The sequence below is a fragment of the Gymnoscopelus microlampas genome, assembly GCF_963454915.1.
Source record: "Gymnoscopelus microlampas genome assembly, chromosome: 9".
Classification (NCBI taxonomy): Eukaryota; Metazoa; Chordata; class Actinopteri; order Myctophiformes; family Myctophidae; genus Gymnoscopelus; species Gymnoscopelus microlampas.
Window position 1 is genome coordinate 34,564,836 of NC_139946.1, and position 19,965 is coordinate 34,584,800.

The following is a 19,965-nucleotide window of genomic DNA, read 5'->3' on the forward strand; positions in this document are numbered from 1 at the left end:
GTGCCCCCCTGCAAGAGTACCAGATGCTGCTTCCCTCTCTCACACACAGACGCACGCTGCCAGTTAACCCATTCAATCCGGGAACGCATCTCTCGTCATTTTAGATTTCTTTTGGCTATTCAAAAATCTTGAACATTTTTGCAAATCTTTGAATATATATATTTTTCTCAAGTGAACATTTTTAACTCACATCTTTGCTTCTGGGGGTCCCTGGATCAAAATATTTTGAGATGGGGGTCAACGGCCAAATACAATTTTGAGGGCCCTTGACATGAAAAAGTTTGATAACCACTGATATTACAGCAACTTGTGTTTCAGAAAACTGTTAGGATTTAGAAGACATTTGTAGAATCCCCAGAAGCAAAGATTTGAGTTGCAAATGTTTGCTTTAAAAAAAACTATACATTCAAAGATTTGCACAAATATTCACAAATTTTCAAAAAATTGCAGATCTACAAGCTCATAGCGAGCTTGTATATCTGCTATTTTTTGAATAGCCAAAGAAATCTTAAAATTACACAAATTATGCTTTCCCAGTCTTAATGGGTTAAGGTCGACCAGACTGACAGAATCAAAGCGAACAAACCACAGTGTTTTGCTCCTTCATTTTAATGTGCCTCCAGTCGGACCCAAAGCTAAAATGACGTATTAGAATGTGTATGTCTAAACGTTAAGCAGGTTTGCATATCGGTGACTTATTTTTTGATTGCCCATGTTTGTTGTGCGTGTGTGTGTACTCAATAAGAACACAGTTGGTATAGGCTAGTTCAGCTTTGACCTACTGTATATGGATGCATTGTGACTCCATTCCAGTGATTCCACTCCAGAACTTTCTATGATCTTCCTTGCTCTGTTGGGCCAGGGGAACAGAGTTCCACACACACATCATGTACGCATGCACACACACACATATTCTACAATACAAGGGGGAAGTAGAGCCTATGACCAATAGCAGTACATTCGGCAAAGAGAGGAACACAGAGGAGTGGCGTGTGAATATGCGTGTGTGTGTGTGTGAGCGTAAGAGCGTAAGAGTGAAAGACGGAGTAAGAAGAGTTGGGAGTGAGACGCGTGTGCCAGTGTTTATACAGTATACATGCTGCATGTGTATGAGTGATTACAGTAGATACGGTGTTTAAGAAGGCTTGCCTGATGCTTTTGATGTCTGCGGAGTGATGGGTGATGCAAGATTTCAAATATTTGACTTATTTTTATTGGAAAATCTTTATATTGGTAATAATTACTTAAATGTATAACTTGGTAATTTGATATTTTTGCTCTGGTGCATGAAAACATGCCATTGAGGTCAGTGATAATATGTCTTAGTATGTGTTAAGTATGTCATGCTAATGTATAGGATAGGTTTAGGTATAAGAGTATGAGGTTTTTATTTAATATTTGTGTGTGTGGATGTAGATGTAGATGTAGGTGTGTGACATGTCAGTGTGTAATCATACTGTTAAGTTTACGATTGATGGCATTTATTTGATCATCTTGCGTGGTACCGGGGCTAATGCATGTGTGTGATGAGTCTTTTGAATAGATTCCTTGTGTTTATGTGTGTGTTTGGATACAGTAGTTGTAGATAACGCATGTGTCAGAGAGTGATGCTACAGTATGTCCTAGTTAGTGCGTGAGGGTGTGTGTATGTGTGTGTGTGGGTGCGTGTGTGTGTGTGTGTGAGAATTGGGGCAATGCACCGGCGCTCACCCTGTACCCGAAGCAAGGTTCATTTTGACTTCAGCGAGGAAGTCATCAGGAGACTCCATGCCGCCAACCATGGCCATTCTAACAGGTCAGGATGATGGCAACAGCAACACACACTTTTCATGCTTCATGATATATTGTAGTAGTGCTCATGTAGTACATTTCTGTGGTTCTTAATTCTTCCTTATTGTGTGTGTGCATGCGTGCGTGTGTGCGTGTATGCGCGTGTGCGTGTGCGTGCATTTGTCTCATGTAAAGTGCGTACTCGCGCACAGTAGTCATGTGCAGTGTCACTTCCCATTCCTCCTGTGTGACTGTGTCATGACCAGGATGGACTGACTTCAGTGAAACGGAAACTGAAACAGCTCTTCTGTCTGTCAGTGTTAGACAATTGAATGTACACATTGAAGTTAGAAGTTTTGCAGTGCTGTCATTTTTCATTACATATTTTACAATGTATTTGAGTTTTATGGCATTGAGTGAGTTCAGTTGGCTTAGCAACTGGTCTGAATATATTGAGAGCGAGGATGTTTTGTTTTTGTTCTGTTCATTAGCTAGTGAGACTGCTACTGTTTGACAGCAAGACTGCCCTAAAGCCATAAGCCAAAACAAAAAATAAAATGCCATGACATTGAAATGTGTGCAACCTTTTCATCCGCTAGCGATTCCATCGCTGGACTGAACCACTTAAGCCCAAAATATAAGTAGTCGTACGATGGGGTTGCGCTTTAAAAATAGCCAGTCTACAAGCTCACATTGTGTTGTGATGCAACGCGTTGTGAGTTTGTAGATCTGCTATTTTTGCTACTTTTTGAAATTCTGGGAACATTTTCACCAGGTGAAAATGTTGAATAGGTGAAATTCACCTACAGTATAATGATATTATGCCCAAAATAGGGACGCCAGGTTGAAAGTGGTTAGATTTGCTACCAAGAAGAATTTCCCATATTGCGAGACCATATTGACTAGCTCACTCATTAAACATTTATTCAGAACCTATATTAGGGGCCTCAATTGATTCCAGTGGGAAATCCTCTTTGGACGGTAAATGCTGGGCTACTGTGTAAGAACTATACACTGCACAATCCTGAGTATCACTTCAGTATTTTACTGTGTAGATGACAGTGTTCTGGTATTTTCCATGAAGTTTCCCAAATGCACTCTACTTTATTTGGTGATGTGATATATCGCGTCTGCGGGATTAAGTTAATGCAACAGAGTAATGTGTTAACGATTATTTGACATCCCGTCTGTTTTTTTAACACAATATATTGCAGATGAGAGGGAATGACTTAGGAGGCAACCACAAAGGTTGTCTGGGATTTAATCTCATGATTTATGTGCACAGCTTTTAGTCTTAAAGGTAAGATACAAGACGTGTATGGTTCTTAGTTGGCCCTCACTGTCTGTGTGTGCTAGAATATGATTCTTTCATCCGTTTTAAACTAACTTGTACCTAAATAGGAATTAAACTTGGCCTGCTGCCTGCATCCCACATCTGTGTTCTGACATCTTGCAGTTGAGTGTTTATACAATGTTAACATGGTTGCTTAAGTGAAGGATTTGGCTGTATTAGGGTTAGTTTACCAAAAGGCTTACTTTTGGTTTGATGCGATGTGACAGTGCATGAGAAAACAAACGGCCAGCAACGAGCAGTGAGGGAAAAAGTACTCACATTTGTTACTTAAGTAAAAGTATCAATACTGCAATGTAGAAATACTCTGTTAGTAAAAGTCTGGAATTTAAAAATGTACTTAAGTAAAAGTACAAAAGTATTTGTTTAAAAATGTACTTATACTAATCTACAAGCTCATCTACAAGCTCACAATGCATCGCAACGCATTGTGAGATTGTAGATCGGCTATTTTCAAATGGACGAAGTGGTTAATGCATGTTTTGTAATAATAATCAAAACCTACAAAGTAACTAGTAACTAAAGTTTTCAAGTAATTGTGGTGGAGTAGAAGTAAAAGTACTGAAAATTGGAAATACTCCAGTAAAATAAAAATACCTCCCCTCCCAGATTGTGTCACGGCTTGGATCAACAAATATGGTAACTGTATCACAATGAATGATACACATTTTTCAAGGTTTAATACAAAAAAATACTATATAATACTAATAATTTATAATGTAATTTAAATCTTTGTGGTTTGGCAATTATTTTGGAGCCCACTTGCAATATCCTCGTGGCCCACACCAGTGGTCCCCGGCCCACAGTTTGGGAATCGCTGTTGTAAAAGTAATTCAGGATACTGTAAGTCCAACCAGGATGACCAACCGGACTGAGGCTTGGCCCAGAGGGAATTGTCGGTCGTGAAGCATGGCTGCAGACCATTAACCCATTAAGACCGGGAAAGGAACCACTTTAACCATTATTTTACAAAATCGTGGAACATTTGTGCACATCTTTGAATGTATATATATTTTTAAAGAGAACATTTGTAAATCAAATCTTTGCTTCTGGGGGGTCCCTGGAACAACATATTTTGAGATGGGGGTCCGGGGCCAAATACATATAATTCTAGGTGGTCTTTGACATGAAAAAGTTGGAGCACCACTGATATAGCAACATACTGTTAGGATTTAGAAAACATTTTTAGATATGTGTTTGGCCGTGGACCCCCATCTCAAAATGTTTTGTTCCAGGGACCACCCCAGAAGCAAAGATTTGAGTTACAAATGTTCGCTTTAAAAATATATATATTCAAAGATTTGCACGGATGTTCAAGATTTTTCAAAAATAGCAGATCTACAAGCTCATAGCGCGGCACTCGGTGCCGCACTATGAGCTTGTATATCTGCTATTTTTGAATAGCCAAAGAAATCTTAAAATGACACGGATGCGTTCCCGGATTGAATGGGTTAAAAAAAAAAGGCCGACCAGTCTGCAGACAGAGTAGGCTGCCAGGTCTCGCCATGGTTAGGGTTACAAGGTTTGAGATGCAGTTTTATAGGGAAGACCAAAATAAAGCAGCACAATGAGAATAGAGTAAAATAAAAAATACAACACAGTGCATAGGGCTGTCACGATAACAGAATTTAAGTTGACCATTAATTGCCACACAAATAATTTTGATCAACGATTTAATTGTGTTTTTGGCATTGAACATTGGAACATCGCATTTCTGTTTGGGCTTTTTTGGGCTTCGTAATCAAAAAATCCACAGCAGGGCAGATATGACAGGCAGATAAATATACAAAGAAATTACTGACATATTTAAAAATGTTATCCTTTAAAAATATATATTTTTATTGCTGAGCTACAGGCTTACAACGTGACACGTTGTAAGCTTTTAGATCTGCTGTTTCACCTACAGTATTCTTGGAAAATGTTTGGACAAGTGCATGGACATTTTTCAACATGGAAACGATTATGCAAAAATAATTGCGATTATCTCAAATAATTGCGATTATGTAATAATTGTGACGGGCCTAACAGTGCATGGCATTTTGTTTTGAAGAATCTGCTGAGGTGGAGGTTGAGTGAGCTACACTTAATCAGCTGTGAAGGTTACCTGTATTTGTTTTGTGTGAAGCCGAATTTATACTCAAGCAAACAACGTGATGCAATTCGTATAAATTAGGCTTAAGTGTAAGGCAGTTTAGATCTACCGTGGCTCGAGGTGGGTTAGAGTCACCTCTGAGACCCAGGGTTTCCTGTGGAAAGTACTGGATTTCCTGTGGAAAGTCCTTCCTAAGTGTAAAGAACTTAAAGGTGGTGTACTGTGATGTGCTTGTCTGTTGTGTTGTTTGTGTTTTCAGGTGTGCAAGGTGAGGTGTGTCCGTGACAACCAGAGTTAATTAGGCTAATCCACATGAAAACAAGTTCTTCCACTCATTTCTGTGTGCGTTTGTGTCACTTTTAGTAGGTTTGGTAGTAGCACTGTATGTCTGAGTGAGCGTTGCATGCAAGTATGTTGTGAATGCACGTTTTGTGTTTTCTATACATGTACATGTGTTTGTATATATAGCTGCCCTGCACCTTTATGACCTTTGTCTGTGTACATACTGTATGGTATGTGTGTGTACGGGTGAGAAAAAAACTCCTCTCACACCCAAAAATCAACACAGATAATCACCCAGAGAGATGGGTTTAACTGGTTATATGAACCGTGTGACCAGGATACTTATTGGCACAACAATAACATTCACAGCTCTATTGACCTTTTGGAGTGGCACAATACAGCGGGGGTCAAGTCCTGTGGACCAATGGAATGCCTGCGTTTTCTCAGCGGTGGGATAGTTTTGTTAAATGTGGGATTGATGCTGCCTTTGAATAGTGATGACTCATTAGTTCCCCTTTCCTTGCGTTTTCTTTTGGGGGAAATCCTGTGTGAAAATTGTTTCATTTTGTGGATAGGACATGAATAAGACCGCAACATTGCAGGCAAAACAGCAAATAATTTGCTACCTTGCCAAAGTGTGGAATGTGGAACTAACAGCCATGAAACTTATCGATGACCCATCCAAATTTAAAACTGACCAAAAAACATGTCTGCTCTCAAAATATTATTTTCATCTCTAGCTTGCCCTAGAGATGCACACAACATACTCCCTCAGCGAGCTCCACAGAAGTGCCATCCTCCTTTTAAAATCAAGGACCCCCAGAACTCTGAGAGTGTACAAATTTTGTACACTCTCAGAGTTATAGACCTGCAAGGGTCCATTTGGAACCCCCTAAACAAGGAACCCTGAGCCCCACTTTTAGAACCACTGGTATAGAGATAACAGTGAAACTCAAAACAGCCATTCTTGTACGTTCTCTAGTTGTATTTGATCTACATGTAATGCTGGTGAAGATTAGCCAGTTATTTAGCGGGGGACCCCCTGGAACTCCCTCAAGGACCCCTGGGGGTCCCTGGACCCCACTTTGAGAAGCAATGTACTACTGCATGTCTGCGATGGTTGCATGGAATAATTCAGCCTACTTTAATTTCATGGACTTGGCCATTGGCAGTGTAAAAGGCCTTTGAAAGGACTTCTCTGAGAACAACTGGAAGTGTTGAGCTTGCTTGCCCACGGGGTGGAGTGGTATACGCTCTGCCCCGGTGGTCACGGTTTGGCAGTACTTTATTTACAGTGCCACTGCGTGTACAGTGTCGTTATGGTGATGCGTAAACAGAAAGGAAATATGAATAGCACGCGTAGGTCTTCTGGTGGTTTGTGGTGAGGACTTATTATGATTTCTGAGTGACTGCTCATAGTTCAAGTTCATATCACTTCTACTGTGAAATGAGGAGAGTGACGACAACGATGATGATGATGAGGATAATGATGAGGATATGGATGATGATATAGCAGTTTTGATGATTAAGGGATGATGATGACAAGGAAAGATGATGATGATGATGGTATATGGAGCTTTCACACATGTGGTGATGATGATGATGACAGTTGAAATAGGAAGAACAATTGTGCTGACTGTAATGATAACAACAGTGTTGGTGTTGAGTGACCTTTTACCCTTTTCTGTTCAGAGAGTCCAGAGAATCCTTCATTTACTATCCTCCCAAGAGTCTACAAATGTAACCAAATGGACCTTTACAGGTCCATTTGGTTACATTTGTAGACTCGCAGTCTGCTGCATTGTACACATAATGCAACATGAGCAGTAGGGGAAATAGCACTGTGACCCAGAGAAGATTGACTCCCAACAAACCAGGCAATATAATGTCATGGAAAAAAGATCCCACACTGCAATTTACCAGCCCATGGAATGCTCTCTAAAGCAAGTCCTGTTAAATATCACTGTCCCTTGACACACACACACACACACACACACACACACACACACACACACACACACACACACACACACACACACACACACACACACACACACACACACACACACACACACACACACACACACGCACTCTCTCTCAATCTCTCTCAATCTCTCACTCACTCACTCACTCTCTCTCTCTCTCTCTCTCTCTCTCTCTCTCTCTCTCTCTCTCTCTCTCTCTCTCTCTCTCTCTCTCTCTCTCTCTCTCTGTGTGTCTCTGTCTCTCTCTCCCCCACACTTACATTATGTCCAAATGTTTCTTCTCAGACCTCCCTTCTTTCTCCATTCTGTGTTGTCATGTCTTCCAGAGGGAAGCACGCACATCCCAACAAAAGATTTTCAGGTGCTGAACAACTATACAGTACATACATTGGAGGAAAGGAATGGAAGTTTGCACACTGTAGCTCCCAGTAGAAAATGTGTTTATTTTTTAAACAACGTTTCGACCACTGTGGGTCTTCATCAGGTCTGACCTGATTAGTCTTTATCAGTGTCACAGCTTTCACAGAAGCACTCTGTATTTCATGGGCTGTGTGTGTTTAGACCGTAAATGATTCTAAATGAGAAGCATCTGCTATATGACTTTGTACCTAAGTATGCATGTATAATAACATGGATAGAAGTCCTAGTTTTGTTACTGTCCTATTTTCTAATAATAACTGCAGTATCTAGCTGATTTTTATATTATTAGATAGGTTGTGGCATCTGATTACAAAGAGCCAGAGAGATCTTTTTTTAAGTTCTTTAATATTCTTTGGGTCTGCTATATTTCATGAGTTTGGGGTCCAGGATGAGACAATTTACATCACATTGTAGACTTCAAATAAATTGGAGTTGATATACCAGGTTAGCAAGTTTTGACTGGCACTTTTTCTTTAGACATGGAAGCCTAAAGCTTTGACGTCTTCGAGACAGTCTTACTTGGGACATTTCTCGGGTATTGATCATTTTGATACAGATGTCATCGATAGAGCTGGAATTGATGTAATACTGTTGCAATCCATTTGAGAGTTGCATCATTTTGGAAATGGCCGGAGGTGCACTGTTCCAAAAAAAAAAAAACCCTACTGTGAGGTCCCATAGATGGATGTTAGGAAATGATCAGGAAGTCTATTCCCAAAATAGACCTTCAGCCAAATGTCAAGATCTGTGATGGGAAAAGGACAGTTTCCTGATGAATCCCCCTGTGACAAATGTCCCATTGGGTTGTAAAAGGTAATGGAACTGCCCTTCATTTTAGGGCCAGAGTTGGGGAAATAATATTGGTTCCCTGTGATATCCTCAGGATTAATTTAACTCTGACAATGTAACAGTTCACACATATTTGAATTTAACAGTGAGGATTTCATTGTCATGTAGGAAATGGCTGTGATCATTTGTTTATTTTCTTTCTTTCTTTCTTTCTTTTACTTTTCATAAATCAATGATATTGGTCACCCTGGATGTCTGTCTGTGTATTTTACACATACTGTGTGTAATGAAAATTAATAACCACTTTTACTTTGAGCATGTCATTATCGGCAAAAGTTTAGATCATTTTTTCTTCTTTTTGAATTCCTTCAAATATACAGAAAATAGCAGATCGGCTATATAAAGAAATACGGTATAGAGCTTAAGTTGATAACAAGAGCTTGTGACTAGATCTCTTAACTCTATTGGACGGAACACAGGTTGTCTTTTTTTTTTCCATTTCCTGACGAGTAACTGTTTTGGACATGCAAGGTTACCAGCCGACAGTAAGGGTATAAGAGATGCATGGTATTCTTTTCCAGTCAGTCTGCAGGAAGCTCCAGTCTGGCTCTTTTCAATGGTCTGGTATGTTTCATTAAGCTGGTTCCACAGAGAGGAAGCTTAGCCACTTAAGCACTATAATACTTTGTACAACAAATTGTGAAAAAAGACGATGCTTTGCGTTGTGAGCTTCTAGATGCTATTTTCAAAATGTTTAATTGTTTCCTTTGATCCTGAAAAAAATATCCTTTGATAATTTTTTTTGATAATCTTAATGTGTTTGCCTACCTGAGTTGAGTCTGTTTAGCTCAGAAAAAAAATCCTACATATTTAGTTTTTTTTCCTCAGTCAAGCTTTAGAAAGCAAAACAAAAAACCTTCCATTATTGATGTCGTGAACTTGTTGGCTTCATTCCTGGCCTTTGTTGTTAATTTCCGCAACATTACAGTTATTGATATTCCTCAGAGAATAAAAGAGCCTAATTAAAACAATCTCAGCAGGGTACCAATTGTTAAGAAACCTGAGACAAACAGGAGGTGTAACCATGGTGTTACCAGACAGACAGACACACAGACAGAGCCTGGTTTCCACTCTTCAGAACAAGCAGCGGAAGACAGTCATAAACAGCCTCACATGCAATGTCACACACACTGGAGTGTCTGCGCACACGCCCCACACACACGTTTGCACACATATGTGTGCCCACACACACACGCACACGCATGCATGCACACACACACACACACACACACACACACACACACACACACACACACACACACACACACACACACACACACACACACACACACACACACACACACACACACACACACACACACACACACACACACACACACACACACACTTACCCTACTGCTCATCTCACACATTATTTTTTTTTCTGGTTTCTTCTATGCTACTGCTAGCTGATATGAACTCATTATTTGATCAACTTTTTATTTAACGGCTGTACCAGCACACAGCACACGGCTAGTATCTGTGGTTCTCAAACGTTTTCATGTCAGGACACCAACATTTCTATCCATTTGGCCGCGGACCTCAATCTGTTTTGTGCCAGGGACCCCAATACAAGATTTAAAAAATCTATATTTTGTTAAAAAATGACAGATCCCGGAATAACGAAACACCTCAAGGACCCCTTGTGGCCCCCCTACCCCACTTTGAGAACCACTGGCAGCACACACAGCCAGGAACACATTTTCTTTTAGAAAAAGCATTTTTCCAGCTATGCTGTCGCTATGTGCTCATGTTGGATTCTTCAGTATCTCACATTTCTTCCAGTAACTCCCCTCAGTGACTCCTTTCTACCTGGAAACAGGACAATACCATTGTCATAGCGGGACAAACATGTCATTTCTCTGAAACAGAGCATTGCACTGGGTTGAGTCTCTCCCCATCTCTGTGTTTATCAATTTGTCCTTTTCTTTTTCACTCTGTTCACCTTCAGTTTTTCCCAAAGGAAAGTTCAAAAGACTGTATGTACCATGCACAGAAGTAGATATATCAGATTGTAGCCAATGCATTTTTGTTTTTCTGTATACGTCTATGTATCCTTTCATTTATCCAGTTAAATATAATTGAGATAATTGTATTTAATTTGAAAGAAAGGCCTGCTACAACTACTTCAACTTGAGTCATTCATTTGTTTGTTTGTTCATTCAGTCAGTCAGTCAGTCAGTCAGTAAGCCAGTCAGTCAGTCAGTCAGTCAGTCAGTAAGCCTGTCAGTCAGTCAGTAAGCCAGTCAGTCAGTCAGTCCATCAGCCCATGACTCATGTCCCAGGATGTTAACAGAAAGGATGTTGCACCAAAGGTCATCCAGAGGTCACAGTAATCACTTCCCAATAGCTCTCATGGTTCATAATACCTACTACTGTATAAGCATGAGTCCTTACCGCTGCTGTACTGTAGTATGTCATCACATCACTGAGTACAAATGGAGAAATAGTGGGAAAGTATCTTTGAAAAGCAACTCCAAACCATTCTGACGCCCACTGTTGCGTGTAAAACTATCCACACTGCCGTTGACATTTCCCATCATATACACCCACAAACGTACGTCATAACGCTCAACATCAACATTGCTGACCCCTTCTAACTTGCTAAATCCCCTCAACTCATGCTAGCTCCGGTGATGCTGACCATCATTTCCGAAAATTCCATGATATAATCTGTGAGGGATTTGGATTGTGTAAATCATCCGCGCTCTCCCATAGCAGAAACCAAAAGCTGTGGTTGACAGATGGAGATGATGTTGTGCATGTGATGCGATATTTTTTTTGCCATTTAAAACCTATATACTGTACTTTGTTGACCGGATTCTACACCAAAGCTCTTTGCCAAATACAACCGATCTACAAGCTCACAACACATCATATTGCTTGTAGAGATCTGCGATTTTCGCCAAATGTTTGCTTCAGAATAGGGACACTAGAGTCGATATGGTTAAATTAGTTCCATGCTGGCCCGGACGGTTGGTGTAACCGTCTGGGCACCTAGGCTGGTAATCCAGCCTGACAGCGTGTCGCGAGTTCGACGACCTTTGCTGCCCCCCCATCTCTCTCCCCATTTACTGTCAGTCTACTGTTCCTATCAATAAAGGCAGAAAAAGCCCCCAAAGATATCTTTAAAAAATGTAAAAGATTAGTTTTTGGTAGCATACCTCTTCAAATGTTCAATTTGTTTATGTTGTAAACAATAGTTCACTGTGGAAGGATCCTGAATATTCAGTTTGGGTTTAACATAGACGGAAAGACAAGGGACTAAAACAAGCAGCTAAGCGTATACTTAGCGATAAGGTACAAGTGCAATATATCAGCTACCTACTTTCTTAAACAGATGAGACAAATAGGAAAATCAAATGAGCAAGAGCTAAAACAAAAGAGTTTATCAAATAAACAAGATCCAATAAAACAAGAGCTCGTAAATATAATTGACAACAGGTAGGCAGGTAGGAACCAAAAATGAGCGAAGTGACAAATTGCAATGGACTGACACAGAGGCAGTTATACCTTCCTGTGTTAGCAACCAGCATTTGTAAACAAATGACACACGGTCGAACAGGCCGTTCAGAGCATTGTCTATGGCAAGCACTTCATTGCCAAAGACAACAATGGAGCAACAGCAGCGTATTATGATAGCTTTCATTATTGTGATTTGTTCAATCAAATAAGAACAGTGGGAACAGTACAGTACAAGTACATGACATAATATAGTCAAGAAAATAAGGGAATGAATAACAATGGACACACGCACACACACACACACACACACACACACACGCTTGTTACAAATAAGAAAATGTCCAATCAAACAACCAACAGCATTTATACATTTTGTGGTAGCTTTGTCCATGTGTTTAATGCCTTGTGGTCTAGACAGCTTCCGAGCTCCCATAACATTTATGGAATAAGCCACAAGATTATATTATCATCACTGCTACAGATACTGTAGTACTGGAGGTATGAAACGTGTCTTATCAGCTAGACGTATTAGGTGAAATGTGATAAGATTTCCCGTCTGGATTCTACTTCACATCCAAAAAAAGGAACACAACTTCACATCGTCACTGCCGAGCAGAAACCTCTCACATCTCCATATTTTAACTTTTTATGTTTTTCCGTAAAGTATGCATTTTGAGCTCGTCGATCTTCTATTTTTGATATTTTTGACAGCGACGATATATTGTATGATCAAGCATGTCAAGTTACAAATCACAAAGTCAATACGATAATTGTTTAATGTTGCTACCAGTAGCAGCTGGACATTCCCTTCATAATAATATTTTCCCCCCAGGATTTATTGTTATTACTGTACTACAAGCCAAATACAAAAGAGGCCAAATTACTTCTGTGTTCCAAAACAAAAACCTATTATTATGCAATTATGTTTCTTTGCAAACAGCCTTTCGGGAGCTTTTATGCTCAATTAGCAATGATGAACAACAGTCATGGTAGACGCTGTTACCGCAATTCCCTGGACTTGCAGTATTTCAGAGTTGAAAATGTATCCATTTGTAACAACATTTGTGTACAAACAGAGCCAAATGGACCAATGCATTTGTACACTCTGTGGTGAAGATACCACGTGCTACAGTATCTCTCTCGCATCTCTCTTGTCATTCCAAAATGAATGCTATTTTTAAAAAGCAATGATGCCATAATATTAGTTTTAGGAAATGAAGTGTTGCTATCTATATCTGTATCAGGTCCTGCTTGAGATCTTGTGTGTTGATGGATCTTGGGAGAGACACTTCTTTGTCCTAAAGGGGACACTTGGTCTTTGTGATGTCAACCTTTTGAACTTTCCTGTGGGTGGGGTAGCTGTCATCTTTGGCTACAGAGTCGCTGCTTGAAGGCTTTCCGTTTTCTTTTTGAGATAACAGAAAAGACGATGGCCAGCTGTGTGTGTGTGTGTGTGTGTGTGTGTGTGTGTGTGTGTGTGTGTGTGTGTGTGTGTGTGTGTGTGTGTGTGTGTGTGTGTGTGTGTGTGTGTGTGTGTGTGTGTGTGTGTGTGTGTGTGTGTTCGCGTGCGCGCTCGCGTTGTGGTTGTTAAGGCTTGCACGGCGTGGTTTTAAATTTAGTCGTCTGCACACGTGATCAGAACACACAAAGTGAAATGACCTCGGGGCCGCAGATGCAATCAACCTTAAAGTGCATAGTACATAGAGTCAGGCATGCATGCACTAAATACACACACACCACTGCTCCCTTTCATAGAGCTCATTTATGTATTTCTTTCTTGGACAGAGACTTTCACAATCTTTTTTTTAGTTTTTCATGATGACGATAATGATTCAAATAGAGAGGCATAGTATGTTGACTAACCTCTACACCATCTCAACAAAGTTGAAAGTCATGTTTAGCCATCAGAGACACAACACGGACACATAGACAGTTAGATTTATACTCAGGATTTGACTGTGCATTCTGTGCATTCTGTTAGGCCTTCCAGCGTATTTGTAAAAGAACAAATGCCACCAGTCGCCTGCCTTGGATTTCAATGGCTGTTTGAATGTGCACTGATGAGTGAGCCTTTAGCGTGGATATGTGATGTCTGTTTGTTTTAGCCCAGCATCCACATTCTGCGGGGAACATTAGCTTACTGTAAGTAGCTGATCTACAGGCTCATAATGCATTGCAACGCATTGTGAGCTTGTAGAACGGCTATTTTTGGTGAAGAGCAAGATTTCTTTGGGTATTCAAATAATAGCAGATATACAAGCTCATAGCTTGTAGATCTGCTATTTTTGAAAATGTTGTGTGCAAATCTTTGAATATATATATATTTTTTTAACCCAACATTTTTAACTCAAATCTTTGAGGGGGGATCCCTGGAACAAAATATTTTGAGATCGGGGTCCGCGGGCAATTTTGGGGCCCCATGATAAAGGTTTGAGAACAACTGATATTATAGCAACATAAGTTTTTCAGAAAACTGTTAGGATTTAGAAATTACATCCCCAGAAGCAAAGATTTGAGTTACAAATGTTCGCTTAATTTTTTTTTACATATATATTCACAGATTTGCAAACATTTTCACAATTTAAAAAATTGCAGATCTTCAAGCTCATAGCGCTGTGCTATGAGCTTATATATCTACTAATTTTTCAATAGCCAAATAAATCTGAAAATGACACAGATGCGTTCCCGGTCCCAGGGTTTAAGTGGTTAAACTGAACCCCTATGATGTGAACAGAGGGAATGTGCGGTTTCATAGGTTCACATGTCACTTCCTCATGGAGCTTGGAAACAGACATGAAAACTGTACCAGTGATTCTCAACTTCTTTGTATGTGTTTTATCTCTGGGACTCAAATCTACTCTGTAAAATCCTTACTGTTATTTTAACTCAGAGATTGTATAAATGGAACTACTCACACACACACATGCACGCACGCACGCGTGCGCGCGCACACACACACATATATACAGTATATACATCCATTTTGATTCCTAACTATCGATCATTTAGCTGGGGACCCCAGCCCCAGGAACACCCCACGTTGAGAATCATTGTGCTAGAAGATACTTTTCATGTGCAGGATCAAATGTGAATCCTCATTTTACTTTGAAGAGATGCAATATATTTAAATTCTTCTATTCACTCTAGTGTTGCTATTCCAGTTGTGATTGACCATAATTGACATGGTGGCTATCTTGCTCTTTTGCGTCATAGTATGAAGCAAGAGCAGAATGTCCGCCATGTGAATATTAATAATGGAGTTAGAACAACGTTCAGGAGGGAAGACAAACCTGAAGCCTTGTAACAAAGCATCTGATAATATCTCCTAATCTGCTAATCTATAAATACATCTCTCCCCACTCACCTGATTCAATCAAAACTGATAACAACTCCTCTCCTCGCTCACCTGTCACCAATCCATCTTCCATCTTATAACTCCTCCCTCACTCAACCTGATTCCAAGCACCTTTCATAGCTTCTACTGCAATTTCTCCTCTCCTCAATCAGTGAAGTGTATACCTTGGCATGTCTATGCCAAGGTATGCCGCTCGCAAGCCCAGGCTCCCCGTTTTTCTCCACCACATGATTAAATAATTGTAAATAACAAACCATGGATCGCAATCAGCATTCCTCCTCCTTCGACCCACAACGCCAGAAGCCAGCCACTGCGTTCCCATTCTCCAGCGATGACATCTTTGGCTTCCAACGCCAGCGATCGAGCGAGGTCGATCACCCTCCGCCATCACTGACTTCCACGCCGCCTCAACAGCGACCCGTTTTCCCGCTCGTCTCACGGCACTCCCAGAACAATTTCTGGCTCACTACATGGGACCCCCAGCGCACCAATTATTCTTCCACCCAGCTAACGCAACAACATCCAACAGCTTGTATGTATCCTTCATACAACCTGGCAATATTTATGATGGTGCCCCTCCTCCGGGCCAACACTTTTTTCAAATATTTCCACCCTCGTGCCTCCCCTGTTTTATAAAATAACATTTCTTCTGACTAACAGGCTTAAATAACACAATAGTAAGTAGCCTTGCGAACCAATGGTTCCCGAGCCATGTGTCCCATAGGTCAGGAGCCTATCTCCTGATTGTGTAGCACATGACCCTGTATGTCGCAGGGATCCCAATCCAACCCTTGATGCTGAGTGCTAAGCAGGGAGGCATTGGGTACCATTTTTATAGTCATTTTTATAGTCTTTGGCATGACTCGGCCGGGGATTGAACTCAGTCATCCCAGTCCTGCCATGCAGCTGCAACAGGTTCTTTCATCGGTCCATCATTGAAAACAGTCTCTCAACAACAAGCACGTTGGTGATATCTAGTTGCTGCTGAGATCTCTCTCACCTGCAGGAAAGCAGAACCAACAGAACACGGCCCATGTCCACTTTGTTACTTATATTCAAATCTTCAGCACACCAAGCCACACTTGCGCATAGATTTTTACCTCAGATGTCACGGTGGTTCTCTCTTCAGAGATGGTAAAAGAAGCAAGGCATTAAAGGACCTTTTTTTGGGACACGCAAACGTCCCATTTTCCGGACTATCCCTCAAAATCTACATATTCCTCCCACCGTGCAGGCATCCACCACTATGCCTTCATCCATTCCTCATCTGTGCCTTCATCCATCCTTCCATTCATTCAGCACTTTGTTTATTCCTCCATAAGTCATTCATCTATTCCTCCATCCATACTGGTTTCACCTTTCCTATTTCGTATTCAATAAATAATCAACTCAAAATGATGTGTTGTTGTTTGTACTGCGAAGGTGTGTTCTTCACTAGTCAATTGAAAATACGAGCAGTATCATCTATCCTACTGAACACTAATAGACTGTAGCATGTCACTCTGGACTGTGTGTGTGTGTGTGTGTGTGTGTGTGTGTGTGTGTGTGTGTGTGTGTGTGTGTGTGTGTGTGTGTGTGTGTGTGTGTGTGTGTGTGTGTGTGTGTGTGTGTGTGTGTGTGTGTGTGTGTGTGTGTGTTTTGTACTAGAAAGGAGTGCTGGACTGATTCCAGCTTATCGGTTTGGGAGATGTTGATAGAATAAGCGGAAGAGATCCTCTTCCACATTCCTCATGTCGACAGAGCACGTTTATTATTATTTTAGCATTTTCCAGTAGTATTTATTTTGTCAGTCTATTTTTTATTAGATTTGAACACGGGTTTGCTAGTTTATTTTTATTGTGAGTTTCTATTAGTTTTAATGTTAGTTGTATTTATTTTTTGTAATAATAATATGGGGTATTAAGCGGAAAGTTCACGGTTCGATCCCTGGGCTCCCCCTGAGTTAGTGTCGAAGTGTCGTTGAGCAAGACACTGAGCTCCTAACTGCTCTCGATGAGCAGGTTGGTTTCCTCTGCCTTTTCCTTTTTTTCCGTTAACAAATGTTTATTTTTCACATCTAGATTTTGTTACATTTTTCGAACAATAATAACCTTGCGACAGAGTCATTAAGAATCAAATTTTATTTATAAAGCACATTTAAAACCGAGATTGACCAAAGTGCTGTACAGGGTAGAAGAAGAAGAAGTGCTCTATAATCTTATTATCCTACTATATCTATAATCTTATTACCCTATCTTTGTTGTGGAAGGTGGGGTTTTCATGGTTCCTAAAAGTGTCAGGGTAGTTGTCTAAAAGTTAGTGTTTTGTACATTGCACTTGTATATTGCATTTATTTAATTATATACCGGTGTACGAATAAAGAATTTTTGAATGTTTATGATTTTGCTGCAGTTTCAATGGAATTTTAATTGTCCATGATTGTTTCAATAAGCTTAAATTCGAAGGCTGCAACGAAGAAAATAGAAGCCTTGGGCGCATACCTTGCATAGTGCTGTGGTATTGAGGTTGAAATTATCTCACAGCCTACAACATGTTGTACTGTAGGTTACCCCAGCTCTCTGAATTGCCCACCATGAACCATAACAGCAATACTATACCATACAATACCATACAATCCTAAATAATATCGAGATAGAGTTGACCTATCATATGGTTAACGGTCAGTACCAGTGGTCACAGAACACATGATCAGGCAAATATTGCAGTCTATTACACAATACGAGCAGGCTGGTGCTCTTTCTTGAAGTTCCCATGTGACCCTAAAACCAGTCGTTAATCCTGTTTCATCTGCTCAAATCAAGCTGAAAAGCCAGAGACGAATCTAATATTTCTAAACGATCTGTGTGTGTGTTTTTTTTTCCTGTGTTGTAGTTTTGATGTGGAGAATGGCCCGTCTGCCAGCTGCAGCCCTCTGGACCCCCAGGCCTCTCCGGGTTCTGGTCTGGTCCTCCACACCAACTTCCCGGGTCACAACCAGCGCCGAGAGTCCTTCCTCTACCGCTCAGACAGTGACTACGACCTGTCGCCCAAGTCTATGTCCCGAAACTCATCCATCGCCTCTGAACTGTGAGCTCACACACTCTCACACTCACACAGATATGCAAACCAGCAGGCAAACATGCAGACAGTCATTAGGTTGGGCAGGTACACACATGTGCATACAAACACATGCAGTAGGCCTACATATGCAGAAAGTCAAGTTTACCATTTAAACCCTACCTATACTTTGTTGACCAGGGGACCCCTTGCCTCTATACTTGGTTCCCCAAATTATTTCCCTCTTCATCAAAAAATAGGTGATCTACAAGCTTACACGTGATGATACGTTGTGAGCTTGTAGATCAGCTATTTATTACCGAATGTTTGCACGAGAATAGGGACACTAGTGTTCATGTTGGTACACTAGCACATGCACTGTAACCAAATGGACCCACATTTGTACATTCCTGGAGTTGCAAATACATAAATTAACACTGAGTATTCAACTGTGTGGAGAAACGTTTTCCTGAAGGTGAACCTCACACTGAAAGATGAGATTGTCACACAGCTGTGGCCATTGTAGAAGTGACACTTCACAGTGTACTGTACATCTAACAGATGAGTCATGGACATAAAGTGCAGGTCAGGGGACTTCCTCCATTACACTAACTAGACTTCTTCCATAACATGACATGGAGTCAAACCTGCAGTGGATGGAACGCCTTACATTACAGCGTTTACGTCCCTTCCTACTGTAGCAAAGTGATTCCACGTTCCTGACCGCCTCCAGTCCATCTCTTCTCATTGACTTGATGATGAAGGTGGTTTGGTCATTCTGGATGGTTGCTCTCATTACTTAAAGTGTGTGATGGCCAAGTTGGCTCCAAGCAGTCAGCATAAGCAGTATGCAAGATCTGCAGTGCGCAACGGTGCGTGGGTGTGCACGTGCGCGTGTGTGGAAACAGTTAAAAAATGACTGATGCATTTTAAAATTACACTCTTCAACAATGATTTCCTTGCATGGAACTAGTGGACCTTTGAGCTCTACAGTATGTCTCTGTACAGATTTATATACACTACTATATGTGTGTATACACAAACACGCGTGTGTGCGCACGCACACACGCACGTACACACACACACACACACACACACACACACACACACACACACACACACACACACACACACACACACACACACACACACACACACGTATACGTATACAGTAAGCATACGTACAAGCATTTGATAAAAATGAGTTCCCTGAATAAATCTTCCATGTTTTGTTTGTGTTCACAGACATGGCGATGACCTGATCGTAACACCTTTTGCTCAGGTACATAATCCCAGTGTTCTTACAATACAGTATGAATATGCTACTGAACTACTGTGTTCATCTCATGTTCAGTATGTA

At 40.7% G+C, this 19,965-nt stretch overlaps 1 protein-coding gene across 2 annotated transcripts in view; it reads left to right on the forward strand.

The window, feature by feature from the left end:
- The first annotated feature begins 1,109 nt into the window (after positions 1-1,109).
- pde4ba (phosphodiesterase 4B, cAMP-specific a) overlaps positions 1,110-19,965 on the forward strand; it is an 85,240-nt gene continuing 66,384 nt past the window's right edge. For both annotated transcript variants that reach the window (XR_014601513.1, XM_084067325.1), the window contains exons 1-3: positions 1,110-1,795; positions 18,441-18,635; positions 19,851-19,887. Coding sequence is in view for 1 of the 2 variants with exons in the window: in XM_084067325.1 (XP_083923451.1) it covers positions 1,695-1,795; positions 18,441-18,635; positions 19,851-19,887 (333 nt within the window). In the remaining variant the exon portion in view is untranslated. The remainder of the gene's footprint in view (positions 1,796-18,440; positions 18,636-19,850; positions 19,888-19,965) is intronic.